The 14,380-nt window shown below is 39.8% G+C and overlaps 1 protein-coding gene across 2 annotated transcripts in view; it reads right to left on the bottom strand.

Moving 5' to 3' along the window:
- pde1cb (phosphodiesterase 1C, calmodulin-dependent b) overlaps positions 1-14,380 on the bottom strand; it is a 110,481-nt gene that overhangs the window by 5,520 nt on the left and 90,581 nt on the right. For both annotated transcript variants that reach the window (XM_073491469.1, XM_073491470.1), the window contains 7 exons: positions 11,413-11,513; positions 9,920-10,048; positions 9,296-9,397; positions 4,995-5,115; positions 3,871-3,952; positions 2,334-2,454; positions 249-424 (listed from right to left, as the gene is read on the bottom strand). In XM_073491469.1, coding sequence (XP_073347570.1) covers positions 249-424; positions 2,334-2,454; positions 3,871-3,952; positions 4,995-5,115; positions 9,296-9,397; positions 9,920-10,048; positions 11,413-11,513 — 832 coding nt within the window. The remainder of the gene's footprint in view (positions 1-248; positions 425-2,333; positions 2,455-3,870; positions 3,953-4,994; positions 5,116-9,295; positions 9,398-9,919; positions 10,049-11,412; positions 11,514-14,380) is intronic.

Here is a 14,380-nt window from a genome sequence, read left to right as displayed (position 1 = left end):
AAACTTGTGGATATACTGATCTGTGTGTCCCATAAAATCCCACAGTAATACAGGTCAGTCAAAATCCCTCTCTGAGTAAGCTAAGAGCATTGCACACACTAAGAGCTTTATAAGCCAATTTTCCCCATTCTGCACTGGATGTCATCTGTTAGGACAGATCAGTTTTACCAGAGCATTAATGTTCTCTGAGTCACCAAATCACCTCCACTTTACTGTATGATATTTTTGTCTGTGTGGATGTACTGTACCTTTACAAGCCTGCGCTTTCCACCTCTCTCTGTTCTGATAAACCTCTTCATTCCACAACGCCTTGAAGTTTTTCATGTCCACCGTCAGCAGGGAGCTTTGTCCAGATGAGCTGCTGTCAGAGCCCATGCTCTTCACGCTGTGCCTCTTGGCCTCATCTGAGGTAATACTGTTCAGACTGGACAGATAAATGAAAAGGGCAGTTAAAAGTTGAAAAAGATGTAGAGTCTACAACCATGCAAGCAGCTCTGTGTAGCTGTACTGGCACAGTGATGCTTTGAGCTAACTGCCAACGTGGTCACAAATACAACCCTAAAATGCTGATGCTTAGCAGGTTTACTGTAATAGTAGCAAATTTCACCATCTTAATGACTCAGAAATATTCATGGGCGAGCTAATGTATAAAAGGTTTATTCGGGTAATGTTTAGTCTTGTTTGCTGACTTCCTCACTCTCTGACTTGCTTTGAAAGTTAGTGTTAGTGACAGGCGACCAAATGAAATGCAGTAACCTTGAATAAAATCAAAGATTTGTCTGAGTTTGAACATTATTGGAAATATTTGGGATAAAATACCGTAATATAAGTACACAACTCAACAAAATATACAACAAAGTTAAAGACGCTTTTAGACATTTTAATGCAGAAATGCTGCGTATTAATTTAATATTTTTGTGGGCATTTCAGAGGTTGGGACTGATGAATGATGTAGAAAATGTAGAATCCAGGGTTTTTTGAAATTGACATTTACTAGGGATTAAAAGTCAGAATATTTTACCCTCTGTTGCCTTGATTTCTAAGTCTTCTTTTTCAAATGTGTCTCTTGTGAGTCCCCCATCTTTATGGAAGTGCAACAATACATTACTGAAGTTTTCACAAAAGTAATTCTAATTCAATCCAAAGTGGGGGACATGTCATGGCAATAAATCCAATGATTGTTGAGGTATTTCACACAAAACCACAGATGTTGACCTTGAGAAAAAAGTCAGGGAATCACCAAAATCTTTAGGCTAGCCTGAGTACTAGGAATGTCTGTACACAATGACATGGCAATCCGTCAAAAAAGCATCGAGATATTTAGGTCTGGACCGAAGTGGTGGACCATCAACCAACACAGCTTTTAGAGATTTAGAGGCACATTGAAAGCGGAGGAAATGAAGGCGGGTAGATAACCAGAGGCAAAAAGAGAGAGCAGACATAGTTACAGGTGATTGAAAGCAGCTATAAATGCTGCAAAGAAACAGTCCAAGGAAACCAATAAGCACCCAGGTGTGTACGTAGACAAGGAGACTGCACAAGTGGCAACGCTATCTGAGATTTCCACTTGGTTAGCTTTGACTGGAGGCCCACTGAATGATGCTAATGACTGCTGTTAAGGAGGAATGGGGAAGCTGATACTGATGTTCAGGTGCAACAGAAGATGCAGTGCCAGACTCCCAGAGAACTGCTTCATTTTCCAATAAGCTCACTTTAAAATACTTTAACTTTAAACAAATAAGAAATGGTCTTTCTCCGGTTAGTTTAAATATTAGTAACGTAAGAGCAAGTGGAATGTACTTTCTTATTTATTTGGTTTCAAAGCATGCACAAACTGATTTAATACGTGGCTGGAGGAAAAGCACTGAGCCAAGTAATTAAGCCAGTAGATACAAGATCACTTCCTTTTGTATCTCCAGAGCCTATTGTGTATGCTGATCCAGCACTGAGGCCCAGTCCTGATCAGGGATGGAGAAGCTAACTCGACTAGCATCTCCAAAATATCAATTTCAAGGTGTCTGGCTCTGCCTGATGAAAGGTGGGGACATTTCCACGCACAGAAATGGATTACTCATGGAAGACTCATCTGCCGTACTCAATACTCTGATTAGATATGCTGTTATTGCAGAGGAGCTGCGGAGGCTTAATCACGTCACTGAGCGAGCAGTTACTAAGACAGGTATGTGAGGTGAAAGGTCGAAAAAAACAGTAACTTCCTCCATCGTTGATTAATCAGGCTGCTTGATTAAAATACAGTCACCCACTTCCTTCAGCCAGTCCTGCTCCTCTGCAGCACATAAAACCCCAAACTTTTAAGTGTATATCCTGCTCACCTTGAGCGTCTAAAGCCGGCAAAACCTGAATGGGAGGCCTCGTCGATGAGCGGCGTGACGATACGCTCCATCATGTCCGTCAGCACAGTGAAGGTGGGCACCACAATGAAGTCTATGAACCCTGGAGACAAAGACATCAAAGAACATAATGTCACTTCAGTTATTTTCAAAGTCTTTATCCAGGTGTTTGAATTATTTAATGCAGACTGGGACAAAAAGAAGCCCCAAACCATGCCCTAAACTCGACAGGGGTTCTGTTCTTTTTATGTCCAAACCCAACTCGAGCCCGATGCAGTTAATGTAGGTTGAAGCTCTGAGTTTGTGTTACCCTGTCACTCAGTTGTTACCGTAATTACAGCATGCCTGTTTAACCTGCATACAGACATGTACAGTGTAAATCACCAAAGTAGTTAGCTAGCTAAAACTACATGAATATTTGCCGCCTGTACACCTCTGTGTTGCGTTCAATAGTCCACAACAATCACTGTTATGCTGGAAATTACGATTGAAAAATAAGATTACAGGTATTTCCATAATGTTATAAAACATTCAAATCTGAGATACAAACAGATTTAAGTCTGTGTTTTAACACTGTCAACCAAAGACTAATCCTAGTCCTTTTGTCCCTCTCATTTTTTAAAATCCTGTTGTTTTTATCACTTTTAAAGTTTCAGTTTGATTGTCTCAATAAAGTCTCCCTTCACAGTGTCATTATATTGTTCAGCTGCCAAGATGCAGATGGGAGAAGTTCTGAACAGATTAAAACATTGACATGCTCCTCTTGGGCACCTTAAATTATTCCTGCGCGCTCACAGCTATGAAAGGCTAGGTTAAGTCTATCTTGAAACAATGCTCACATGTATATTTAAACTGTTATTGGTAGCTGTAATGTTCCTCCTGTCCATAAAGGCTGCAAAGAGATCCCTTCCTAATGCAATTTTATTGTTAGAGACAGGGGACAAAATGCACAGTCCTCGTTCTGTGCCCTCTAAACGTGGGCATGTGAGTGTTTGAAAGGGATAAAAACCATCCTTTGAGATTTACAAGCAACAAGAGTGCTTTGATGAGTTGATGCCCTGGATTTGGTCTCACAGGCAACACTGCTCAGGGCTGAAAAAGAGTTATGTCTCTTCCTCATGTTTTTCAGGAACAAAAAAAAATTCAATGAATGGATACATTACAAAATAAAACTTTATAATTGATCTTTTTATTCACATTTAATATTTCTCCCAAAAAAAGCTCTAGACTCGAACAACCAATCAAAGATTAGACAAAAAACAGAGCTCTTTGTAGAAGGGAACTCTAATGCTGTCTGTTAAACCACCATTAACAACTTAATCATATTTTGTTATTTTTGAGTTTGAAATAAATGTGTACAAATGTAAGAACAGGAAGAAGTACGGTCTTGTGTGAAGATAAATACTTCAAGAAAAAAAGTAATTTTTCTCATGTGAACTCACATTGGAGCAGAGCTTGTACACCCACGCAGACATACACCATTATACACTCTGTGTGTAAGTATTTAGGAGCCACTCACCGATCTGGGACTGTGCTACCATTGTGGATTTTCTGTCGCAAAGTGGAGAGAATGGCAGGCCGAGCTCTGCTTCTTTGTCCCCCTGGAACCACATCAGTATCCTCAGTCAAAATCATTCTCAGTCTCTACAAAAACACACACACGCTGCACCACACCACCAGAATACAGTCCACCATATGCTCACACTTCTATCAACAGGCTTTGGATTAGTCTGGCCCCCGCCCTGAGTGCTTTTGGGCCACAAATGTGTTTCATTTTCTCTACTGATTTGTCACAAACAGATGAGATGTGTAGTCGGGAGGCAATGTTTTTTTGGAGAAGCTATTTATCGGCAATTCATATCCCGAGAGACAAAGGCCTTGTGACAGCAGCCACAATAACAATAGCACTGATAATGAGAACAATGTGGATTAATAATGAAAGAGACAAAAGCAATGTTGAACCAGTTTAACGTCTGTCCTTCTTGCTGAGACTTATACACAGTTATTATTTATAGTCAAAAGCATTGTTTTATCAATGCTGTGGCACTCTGTCATGGCATCATTTTTAAAAGTGACAGAGAGCAGAGTGCCTGCAATTTAACTTGTGAATATGACTGTACATCTCATTGATGAAAAGTGCTTTGGGGGGTAGAGTTGTGCCAAAGCACCATATCAAAATAATCGCACACTAATATCATTGTTATTGTATTCTTGGTGTAACACTCAAACTGTGTCAAAGAAATAAATAAATACGGACGAACATGGGGCTAAACTGAAAAAATAAATTGTTCTTTTTGACATCCAGCTCGCAGTGCAACCCTATATACCAGCACATGGAGCTGTTCCTGCTATTTTCACAAAGCAGGAAGAGCACCGGCGTAATTTAAGGGTCGTCTTTCTTATAATTAGTCTACCTCCATCACCATAAAAAAAGGGAAAGTGGACAAAATATTAGATTTTTTGCAGGCATGTCATATATGTCTACCTCATAAACGGTCAATCAAGTGTACAGTCCATCGCAGCTTTTTGTAAGTGAGAAGTTAAAAACATGCCATGTTCTCTCTACATGCATCTGAACCCCACATCTTCACTGGACCAGCCACTCATGATTCACTTTGTGACCTACCAAGTAAACCCACTCACCTGTCTGAAGAACTCCTCCAGTAGGGAGGTGGTCCAGCGGTGGTGGAGGTCCCAACTTTTGGCCGGGTGGCTGATGTCTGCTGTGTGCAGCAGCAGGGACAGGGCTTTGGGCTTGTCAAGTCTGCAAAATAGAGCAGATACACAATTTCAAAACTAAAGTAAGTGTAATTCATTCATTTTTAATTTTAATGAATCATATTGTATGCTGTGTCTTATTTTTCCACAGAAAAACATGTCAAAGTAAATGATATCTGATATCTGTTGAATCTCTGCCTGGTCAATTTCCTGACAAAAAGTGCATGTTGAGGGCAAGTCTGGATCAAGGTTATTGAAAAATACAAATCAGGGGAAGAATACAAGAACATTTCCAAGATTCCCTGAAGACTGGTAGGGTCGGTCATACAAAAGATGGGAAAAAATGTTGCACAGTTGCAGATATGTCTACAAAAATTGACTGTTTTGGCAAGACCAGTGTGATGAAACTTGTATATGTACAAACTTGTATAGCATTGTAATGTGTGATGGATAAATTATCCTCTACTTGTGGTACAATTACGTTTTTGACTTGCAATTATGTTTGAATTCTATATTATTTTAGGATACTGTGAGATGCACTTATTCTCAAAACATAATAATTTTTATTTAAAGGAAAAAGCTGTTGATATGCTGTGTATTTCATATTGGCAACAAATCCCATAAAAAAAAACAAGAGTAACAATGTGTTACTCCGTCTTTTTTGACTTCCCAACCCCTGTCTATGATACTCAGCCTGCTGGTTCCAACCGGAGACTTAAATCTGTCTGAATGGCTGACAAATATGTAGTTTCTTTCATTTGTTAATTTCTTAAAACAAATATTCCTACAGCAGGAGCAAATAATGCATTTTTGGGACCTTTTTTCAGCATTGGAATAACACACATTTAGTAGTGAGTGTTCTGACAGCAGGATGGTGTATATGGGACTGACTCAAAATACTGTAAACTAATGTGTTTGTGTTCATGGTAATAAAGAAACATGTCATACACTATACACTTTTTTACCTGCATTTGGCCAACAATGGAGCTCTATGGAAAAGAGGACAATACTTATTATTGTATTATTGTGATCAATTCATTGTTTGTTTTGGCTTTTCAAGTGATTTATTGACAATAAAATAAACATCCTTTAAGTGTTGTGATGATAAAAAATTGACTTGATCTCATGGAGGCTCCCTCAAACTGTCAAACTACTAAAGGCTCATTCATACGGATACAGACAGAACCTTTTATCCGTACTCTTTTATATTCGTGGGGGGCAGTGTAGCAGTGTAGCAGTGTATACTTAAGCAAGACACCACCACAGGAAAAGAGGTAGAAGTTTTACAACATCTATATGATGTTTCTATGCCTGGGCACAGAGACAAACAGTTACTATAGAACAGCTGGGATTGGAAGGTGGCAAAAGAGAAGTGGAGGTCCGTGCGAGACCAAATTAGACTCGGATGATTAAACGGATGCCGACGTGGGGGAGACACTACAGGGGAATAGGATAAACATTTTAACTAATAGCTATCACCGTGAAACTTCCCCAGTTGATTAGTTTTCTGAATTCTGTAGATTGGATAAAGCCAGATTCAAAATTGATGTTTCATTTTGTTGACGTATTAGAGTCAATGTTTTTTAGGAATAAAAATGTTAAATCAGGCTTTTGCATTGCATATTTGAATATTCAGACGAGACCTTTTAATCAACGTTATGCTAATTTGCATACATTTCTAGAGGAAATGTCTAAAATACAATAAACACCTAAATATGTATTTTGGACATGTTATGAAAGCAAAACAGCCCAAAATCTAAAAGCTGACAAGCACATTAACAGTGTTTTTACCTGCAGTGTCTCCACTTGTGTGCATGTGTCATGTGCATAAAAACACACATGCACAGCCAATCCACCTTTCATCAAACTGCGTCATTTAGGCTAATCGGTTTTCTACACAGTGTGAAGATGCTTCATCTCACCTCATCAAACAGCAGTGGTGTCTGAGATATCTGATAACCATATCAAAATATCACGTTTAATGGACTGAAGCATGATTGGACAGACACACACCAATATGGAAAATAGGCACACAAATGAAAACACAGACACACATACAGTACAAACACACATGACACAAGGTCAAACAGAGGTGAGAAAGACTAGCTCAAATTTCCCATCATTCCATTTGTGGCAGATTGGGTCTTAAAGTGCACTCTAAGCAGGCCTGGAGCACACTGGTTTGAAATTACTTCACATTAGAGTCTATTCAGCAGTATAGCTTCCTGGAGACTGCAATCTCTCATTCATGGGCCCGTGTGTGTGTCCTGTGCTGTAGCTTTATGATTACCTTCCAGTCAGCACTCAGCACTGATTTTGAGTCGATGGCTCAAATGACCAGCCAAAAACGGCTGATGTTTTCATAAAAAATGGTGATTTTTTCATCAAAATATTCATGAAATATAGAAATTCCACTGAAATCCAATAAAAACTGGTGTGTCTCATTCTACCAGTATAACAAGACATTTTGGCATTGATTTTGAGTCGATGGCTCAAATGACCTGGAAGCTATTGAAAAAAACCTCTGTATTCACTAAAAACTGGTGTGTCTCATTCTACCAGTAGGCCTACTCACAAATACAGTATAGGAAGCATAATATTGTTGATTCCTACATCTGTTCTCAGGAAGCTGCTTATCTCCATATCACTGCTGTCGCAGCAGTTCTCATCCTGTGCTTTATCACAGGGAAAGGAATAGCAAGAAGGTCAAAGAGTTTCCTCCAGCCTTCTCCTCAGTGTTGCAGCCACATCAGCACTGATGACTCATCACGTCATATGATAGTTTGCTTGATAGCTCTCTTTTTTTTTCTGTTCGCCAACGACAGCTGTCTGTCTGCATGTAGAAGTGCACCAGCTGTCAGTCACTGTAGAGGGTGCTGTGCTCAAAATATGCAAAAAGAAAGGCTGTAGCCTCATAACCTCGAGTGCAGCAAAAAAAATCAATTATTTTGACGGAAACATATTCACCTCCTGTTCCAAATACACTTGGCCTCGTCTTCCTTCAGGCTGGCTGGAATTGAAATTGTTGAATTTGAGAATATTTTGTATTCTTCATATGATCTTTTTTGTGTCTTTTTTTTTGTTAGTGAGACTCTTGAGGGTCCGCCATGACCTACAAGGTAAATGTCACGTAAAAGACAGAGACAGAGAGGAAGCTGTCAGCTACTTTTTGGCAGGCTTTTTGGCGAAATGATCTAATTCTACTTTAAAGAAGTACTCAGAAGATGAAGCAGGTAATACAGCTGTTCTTGGGAAATGCTTTAAGACGAAGAGGAAAACCTTTGATCATGAGATTTTGAGATCCACATTCAGGATCATTTACTGAGGGGACTCCCCTCATATTCTGGGTCTGTTAACCAGCAGAATACTGCCACTAGCTCTGCCCTGAGCATCTGGCTTTAGAAAGATCAAGATTCAGAGGACAAAGTTCAATACCTGCACTTTAAACAATAAATCCATGCCAAAAATCTATCAATTACAAAAAAAGGAGAAGGCGAAGAGGGCGGTGTGTTTACTGGGGAAACTAAAGCTAAATCCTGAAGAGCAATCCTCATTTTTTCCTTTCTTATCAGATCACCTGAAGTCCACCAGCAAACCCTCTGATTTATATATGTATATAATAGATTTGCCAAAACTCAGCTACTAACAGCTATAAGTGGTGAGAAAGCATTTCTGTTTATGTGGATGTATTGCAGACTACAAGCAGCAGAACAGGAGTGCTAGTAAAAAAAAAAAAAAAATAGTTTGTGGAATGCTTTCTAGCTGGTCATCTTTGCTGTAGCAGACTACTGTATGCCAGCAAACCTGCCAGCAATATTTCTACCACCGGCTGTTTTTTACTGCAGTGTGCAAATACATTCATCATGCCAAACCCAATGTGACTGCACCATAACTCTGCTGCAAACTGCCAGCACAGAAACAAAACATATCTTGTGTTTGTGCCTAAGAGGGCCTGAAGCAATACCCTACTTTATGCCTCTACTGTGTAATGCATGATATTTGGTACTATTCTGTAACAAACTACAACTTTGAGCAACAGATACCATCCCGTTTGTCCATTTGATACAAACATGAATGTTTTTTGCACCCTTCAGAGCAGGGTTAATTGGGTTGTAAACAATGGGTGGTGGGTGAACAGTGATGTGATGGCAGGGTTAATGAGGATGTAAATTGCTGGGTCGGGGGGCAGGGAGTGTGAACAGTAGTGAGAGAAAAAGGGAACTGACCCCTCCGGCTGTTGTAGGAAATTCTTCATGGCCTTCACCTGCTGGAAGTGGCAGGACATGTCTGTAGCCAGCACCATCTCCACCACCAGAGCCCGCAGCTCTCTGGATGGAAACAGAGGAGAGGAAAACATGAGCCATGTGCTGTATAATGAACTGTCAAACTCACAGGTAATAAAAGCCGACTTATTTCGGAAGTTGCTAAAGTAAATGAAGGCAGCCGACACAGTTTCTGAGAGCTATTTATAATATCTGCTCTGACAAGTCTCAGCTTATACCGTGAGTACTCGGATTGCAGCTGTCTGCTTTAATATATTATCACATGTAACGCTTCCATTTAGTACAAAGTTGATGGACCGTGAACTTTTCTGATTTTTACTCCACAGAGCAAAATTGTTAATCTTGAAAAACAAAAGGGAAATTCACTTTGGGCTTTAAACAGGTGATGTGTAGATTGTAAAACTGTTCTGCTGGACCTGTGTGGTTTCTGCCAGTCATGTCTGCCTCTTCACTGTCTCTAGCTGTTCTCTATTACATCTCTGAGATTTATTTCCCTTTGCTGTCACTCAGCTCTTTCATCTCTTTGTCTCCCTTTCCCTTGTCCGTCGAAGTATCTGCCTCACTGACCTCCAGTCATCCTTGGAGAGGTTGTAGAGGATGTTCATCTCATCATCGTCCTGCAGCAGGCGGTAGGCTGCACTGACATGGTGACTCTCCAACACTGAGCGGTCATTGTACAGGATAGCTGTGTCTGACCTGCCAAAGTAAGAGAAAGCAATAGTCTATAATGAAATCTATAATGAAAAGAACAACTGAAAGAAAAATGTGTCACTTGATCATGAATGCAATAATTACACCAACTCTTGCCCTCTTTGCACAGACTTCAATCTGGCTTAACTCTGACCTGCTAAATGTGAGAAAAACTATGGTCTTAATTATTTGTTTTAATTTTAAGGAGGTCCATTGTACAAGGAGAGACTCTCAAAAATCAACAAAAAAGGCAGGAAAAAGCTCAAGATGGGTATATTAGCGATGCACAATATTGATTTTTTTCAGCTGATAGCAATAGCCTATAATTTAACATTTTCATATTTTAAAGGTCCTAATCTACACCTGAGGGTAAGGAAGGCTAAAATGTAATGAGCAAAGACATACGATTTAAAATTGCGATTGTGTTATCTTCCTCTGAATCTGTAAAAAAAAAACGACCACATGCCAACCACATGTTTGGCTTTTGAGTCTACATTGCATGGTTCTACCAAGTGCAGCAATTTGATGTTATGAGCGCGACAACGACGTGCATCTTCTTCTTCTTTGTGTTTACTGATGGATTGCAAACCAACTTCAAAGGAGCATGCTGCCACCTACTGTATCGGAGTGTGTAGATGCTTGCTTGTATTATCGGCTCCATTTATCAGCTATAATTTCACAGATATTGTTATATAGCAACTTCCCAATATTGTAGGGATGCATAATATATTTCAGCCCGCTAAATTATCGGCCCGAAATATATCATGCAACCCTACTATACCTACAAATACTCTATGTACATTACAGAAAAATTACTAAGCAGAGGTTCAGACACTCAGACAGCATGTTGCTGAATATTGAACACCGCTAGCACATAATTTGTACAAATCAAGATTCAATAACTATCTGGTCCAGTGAGAGTAAAAAGACATGAAATAAACAGGAAGGTTTCCTTCTCCAACATGTGTCATGTATAGAAAATTATGTATCTGGAAAACATCATTTATGTAAAGTTTTAGAAGTTCAGCTTTCTGAATTAAAGGACTCTGGAATCTTTTCTGCAGTGCTGTCGAGAAAAGATTCAAAGAAAATGTTTTAGTACAAAAATAAGGTTATATTTAAGAATGAAGAGGGTGTAAAGACAAAGTCATCAAAATAAGAAACTTTCCTAATTATCATTAGGACAAAAGTTACAATGTGTTCTCGCCGACTCAAATTCTTAAGGGCATGGAGCTCATTTGGACCTCCTGCCTGAGTGTTATTACAGCACTGCAGGCGATCTCAGTGTCAATGTAAAGCCACCTTCCTGTAAATGAAAACATTGATTGGGCGAGTCGGTGCCATGCATTTTTGATTTTATGATCCATTACCTTGTCTGAATGTGGAAGTTGTTTGTGGTCCCCGTGTGCTCGTAGTCGTGCACCGCCGCCGCAAAGATCATGGCAAAGATCTCAAGCTCAGTCAACCAATGCTGGGGGGAGAGGGTGAGGAGAAGAAGAAGAGGATGGAGAGATTGACGACGTGTGGTGTGAGGGAGCAAGGGGAGGTGAAGATAAGGGAGGAGGAGGGGGATATTAAGAGACATATATAGAAGAGGGAAGGGTGTTGAGGAGGGGATCACCGAGATGGAAAAGACAGCGACACAAAAGGAAAGAATGGATAGAAATTAGAGAAGAGAAATAAGAAGCCAGTGAATGGAAAAAGGGGGAAAACGGAATGGTTTATCACGTCGTAAACATGTAGTGGAGAAAAGTGATATAAAGGATGCAGAGAGAGGTGTTTGGCAAGAGGAATACATTACACGCAGGGATGGAAGGAGACAAATGGGGAGGAGAAGATGGAGGAAAGGTCATTGAGACAAAAAGGAAACTTTAGATAAGACAAGCTCTATTGAGAATCACATTTCACAACTGTCACTTTAACACTCCTCCTTACTCTTTCCCTTTCCGTCTCAGTCTTGTTTGTCACTGTTACCAAATATAAATGAAAAGTCATGCTCTCTGTAATTTTATTACGAGTTAATGCTGTTACAAGGTGAGAATACACATCATGCGTTGCTATTTAAGTCTAACCCTTTTAGGCACGATTTGTGACAACAGAAAAGAAGAGGATGATGTAAAAGTAGCAGCAACTCTTAAAGGAATAACTTCACATTTTGTGAAATGGGCTGATCTGTTTTCTTGCCAAAAGATAGCTGAGAAGATCAACACCACTCTCATGGCTGTACGTTAACTATGAAACTACAGCCAGAATCTGGTTGACTAAGCTCAGCACAAAGACCGAAAAACTGGGTGAAACAGCTAGCTTGGTTAGCACATAACTCCCTGTAAAACTACAAACTAAATGTGTTAATTACTGAGCTTTATAGGTGCTGGGAGGTAGATTTATTGATGTCCAGACAGAGCGAGGCTACCTGTTTCCCCCTGTTCCCAGTCTTAATTCCAAGCTATGCTTAACTAAACATAAACACCAAGCTGCTGGTGATAGCTTCAAGTTTACCATACATATTAGTGTTCATTTTGTCAACCATCTTGAGACTTAGTGAAACTCATGAATGTTTTGGTCATGTTTATCCAATGTCTTTTTATTTGTTGTCCATTTTAAGTCGACTAAAACCGTGAACATTTTAGTCATTAATAAATCAGTTGACAAAATCTATGTATTTTAGTCAAGACCAATAATGAATAGTTTTCAGGTAAGATTTAATCCAGTCGATTTTATGATAAAAGATCTCTGTGAGATCGGAGAGGTGTTGATGTGATTCTGTAATTGTTGTCAAAGTGTTTTTAGAAGTTTGTACACTAGGATTTACATGAAAACAAAGTACTTGACCGCTTAGTACTGCCTGGCATATTTTATCCAAGCACAAAACCAATTTTCCACATTAAAAACTGTGTTTAAAATAACCATTAGATGTCATCAATATCAAATCATATATCACCTCAATAAACTGGCATCAATGTTCAGTTCAGTTCAGTTCAGTTCAGTTCATTATCTACCGCTTTTCCGTGAGGGTCGCGGAGATGTTGCCGCTTTATCGCCCCTTTCAGGGGATTGCGGGTTGCGGGTTACTGGGGCCAAATCCAACTGGCATCAAGTCATTCAAAATTAACAACTGCATTATTCCTACAGCAACAGAGGCCGATCACACCGCGACCTGTCACTTAATTACATATGTTGTTGCGCACGCATTCATGACAAGCAAGAAAAAGCTTTTCCAAAGCGTTTTTGAGGCGGCTTGGCCTGTAGTGATGAGTATGTGTGCGAGCCACAAGGTGCAACTACTTTCAGGCTTTAGCACTGTTGGTGTGTCACTGGAAAGATGATTCAGTAGCACAGGAAGAGAAATGAGCAACCATCCAATGACAAGAGGGAGATCTGGATTCAGTGGTTATTTGAAAAAACAAAAACAAAAAACAAAACCTGCAAGCTCGAGATTCCTTCTACTAGCTTTTAATGTTCAGATTCCACTTTAGTGACCTTGTTTTTGTCTTTGCCATGGGAAAAGTTGTTGATGAATGAATTTAATCACAAAGTAGTATTGAAATGAACAGATTCCAGAGCATTAATGAACTACTCAACAGTAAATGTGAAAATCGTATTTCATCATATGAGCATTAGTGGCCAAAATAATGCTAATAATATGGACTGTACCTGCATGTGTGTGTGCATGTATGTGCTTTAATTTATGGCACATCTCTGAGTACATGCAGCATACTCAACACCTGTGAGTAGGCATTTTCCTCTGAGATGTGAGTGCACTCATGTACACAGAGTGGGGATTTAGCTCAGAAAGCCCAGTCGATATTGGTGACTAATCAACAATGGGGGGATGGGGGAGTCATTAAGACTTTAGGGGGGTTGTGGGTGGATGTGTGAGAGCAAGATGCCCGATCCATCCCTCAGTATATTTCCTCTTGGGGCTGACTTTATGAATGACCTGTTGATTGTTGATTTAATGGAGTCTGGAGGGCTTGTGAAATGATAGATGCTGTTCTCCTGCTCTCCCAGGAGCCCGTGGTTGTAGCAGTAATGTGGTTTACTCCGCAAGGCACTGCCCAAGGAAACACACCATGTCGACAGCTGTCGCAGCCGGCTTATTAAGGTGATTAAATAAACACTGGAAGCGGGGGCGGCTGGCTGGTTGGGGACTTTGAACTCGGCTTGAGCGAGGCTAGGCTTTTTTTTTTTTGTATGAATGTAGTCAGAAATGTCCTAAAGTCAGTTCAGTGGAAGGACTGATATATGTCACCGGAGTTAAAAAAGAACAAAAGCAGCACGAAATATGAAAAGTTGAAATGAAGCAATGTTAAGACAAGAAGACATTTGACTTCAAAT

Source organism: Pagrus major, chromosome 21 (assembly GCF_040436345.1).
Source record: "Pagrus major chromosome 21, Pma_NU_1.0".
NCBI classification, from domain to species: domain Eukaryota; kingdom Metazoa; phylum Chordata; class Actinopteri; order Spariformes; family Sparidae; genus Pagrus; species Pagrus major.
This window is presented reverse-complemented; position numbering and strand designations above follow the sequence as displayed.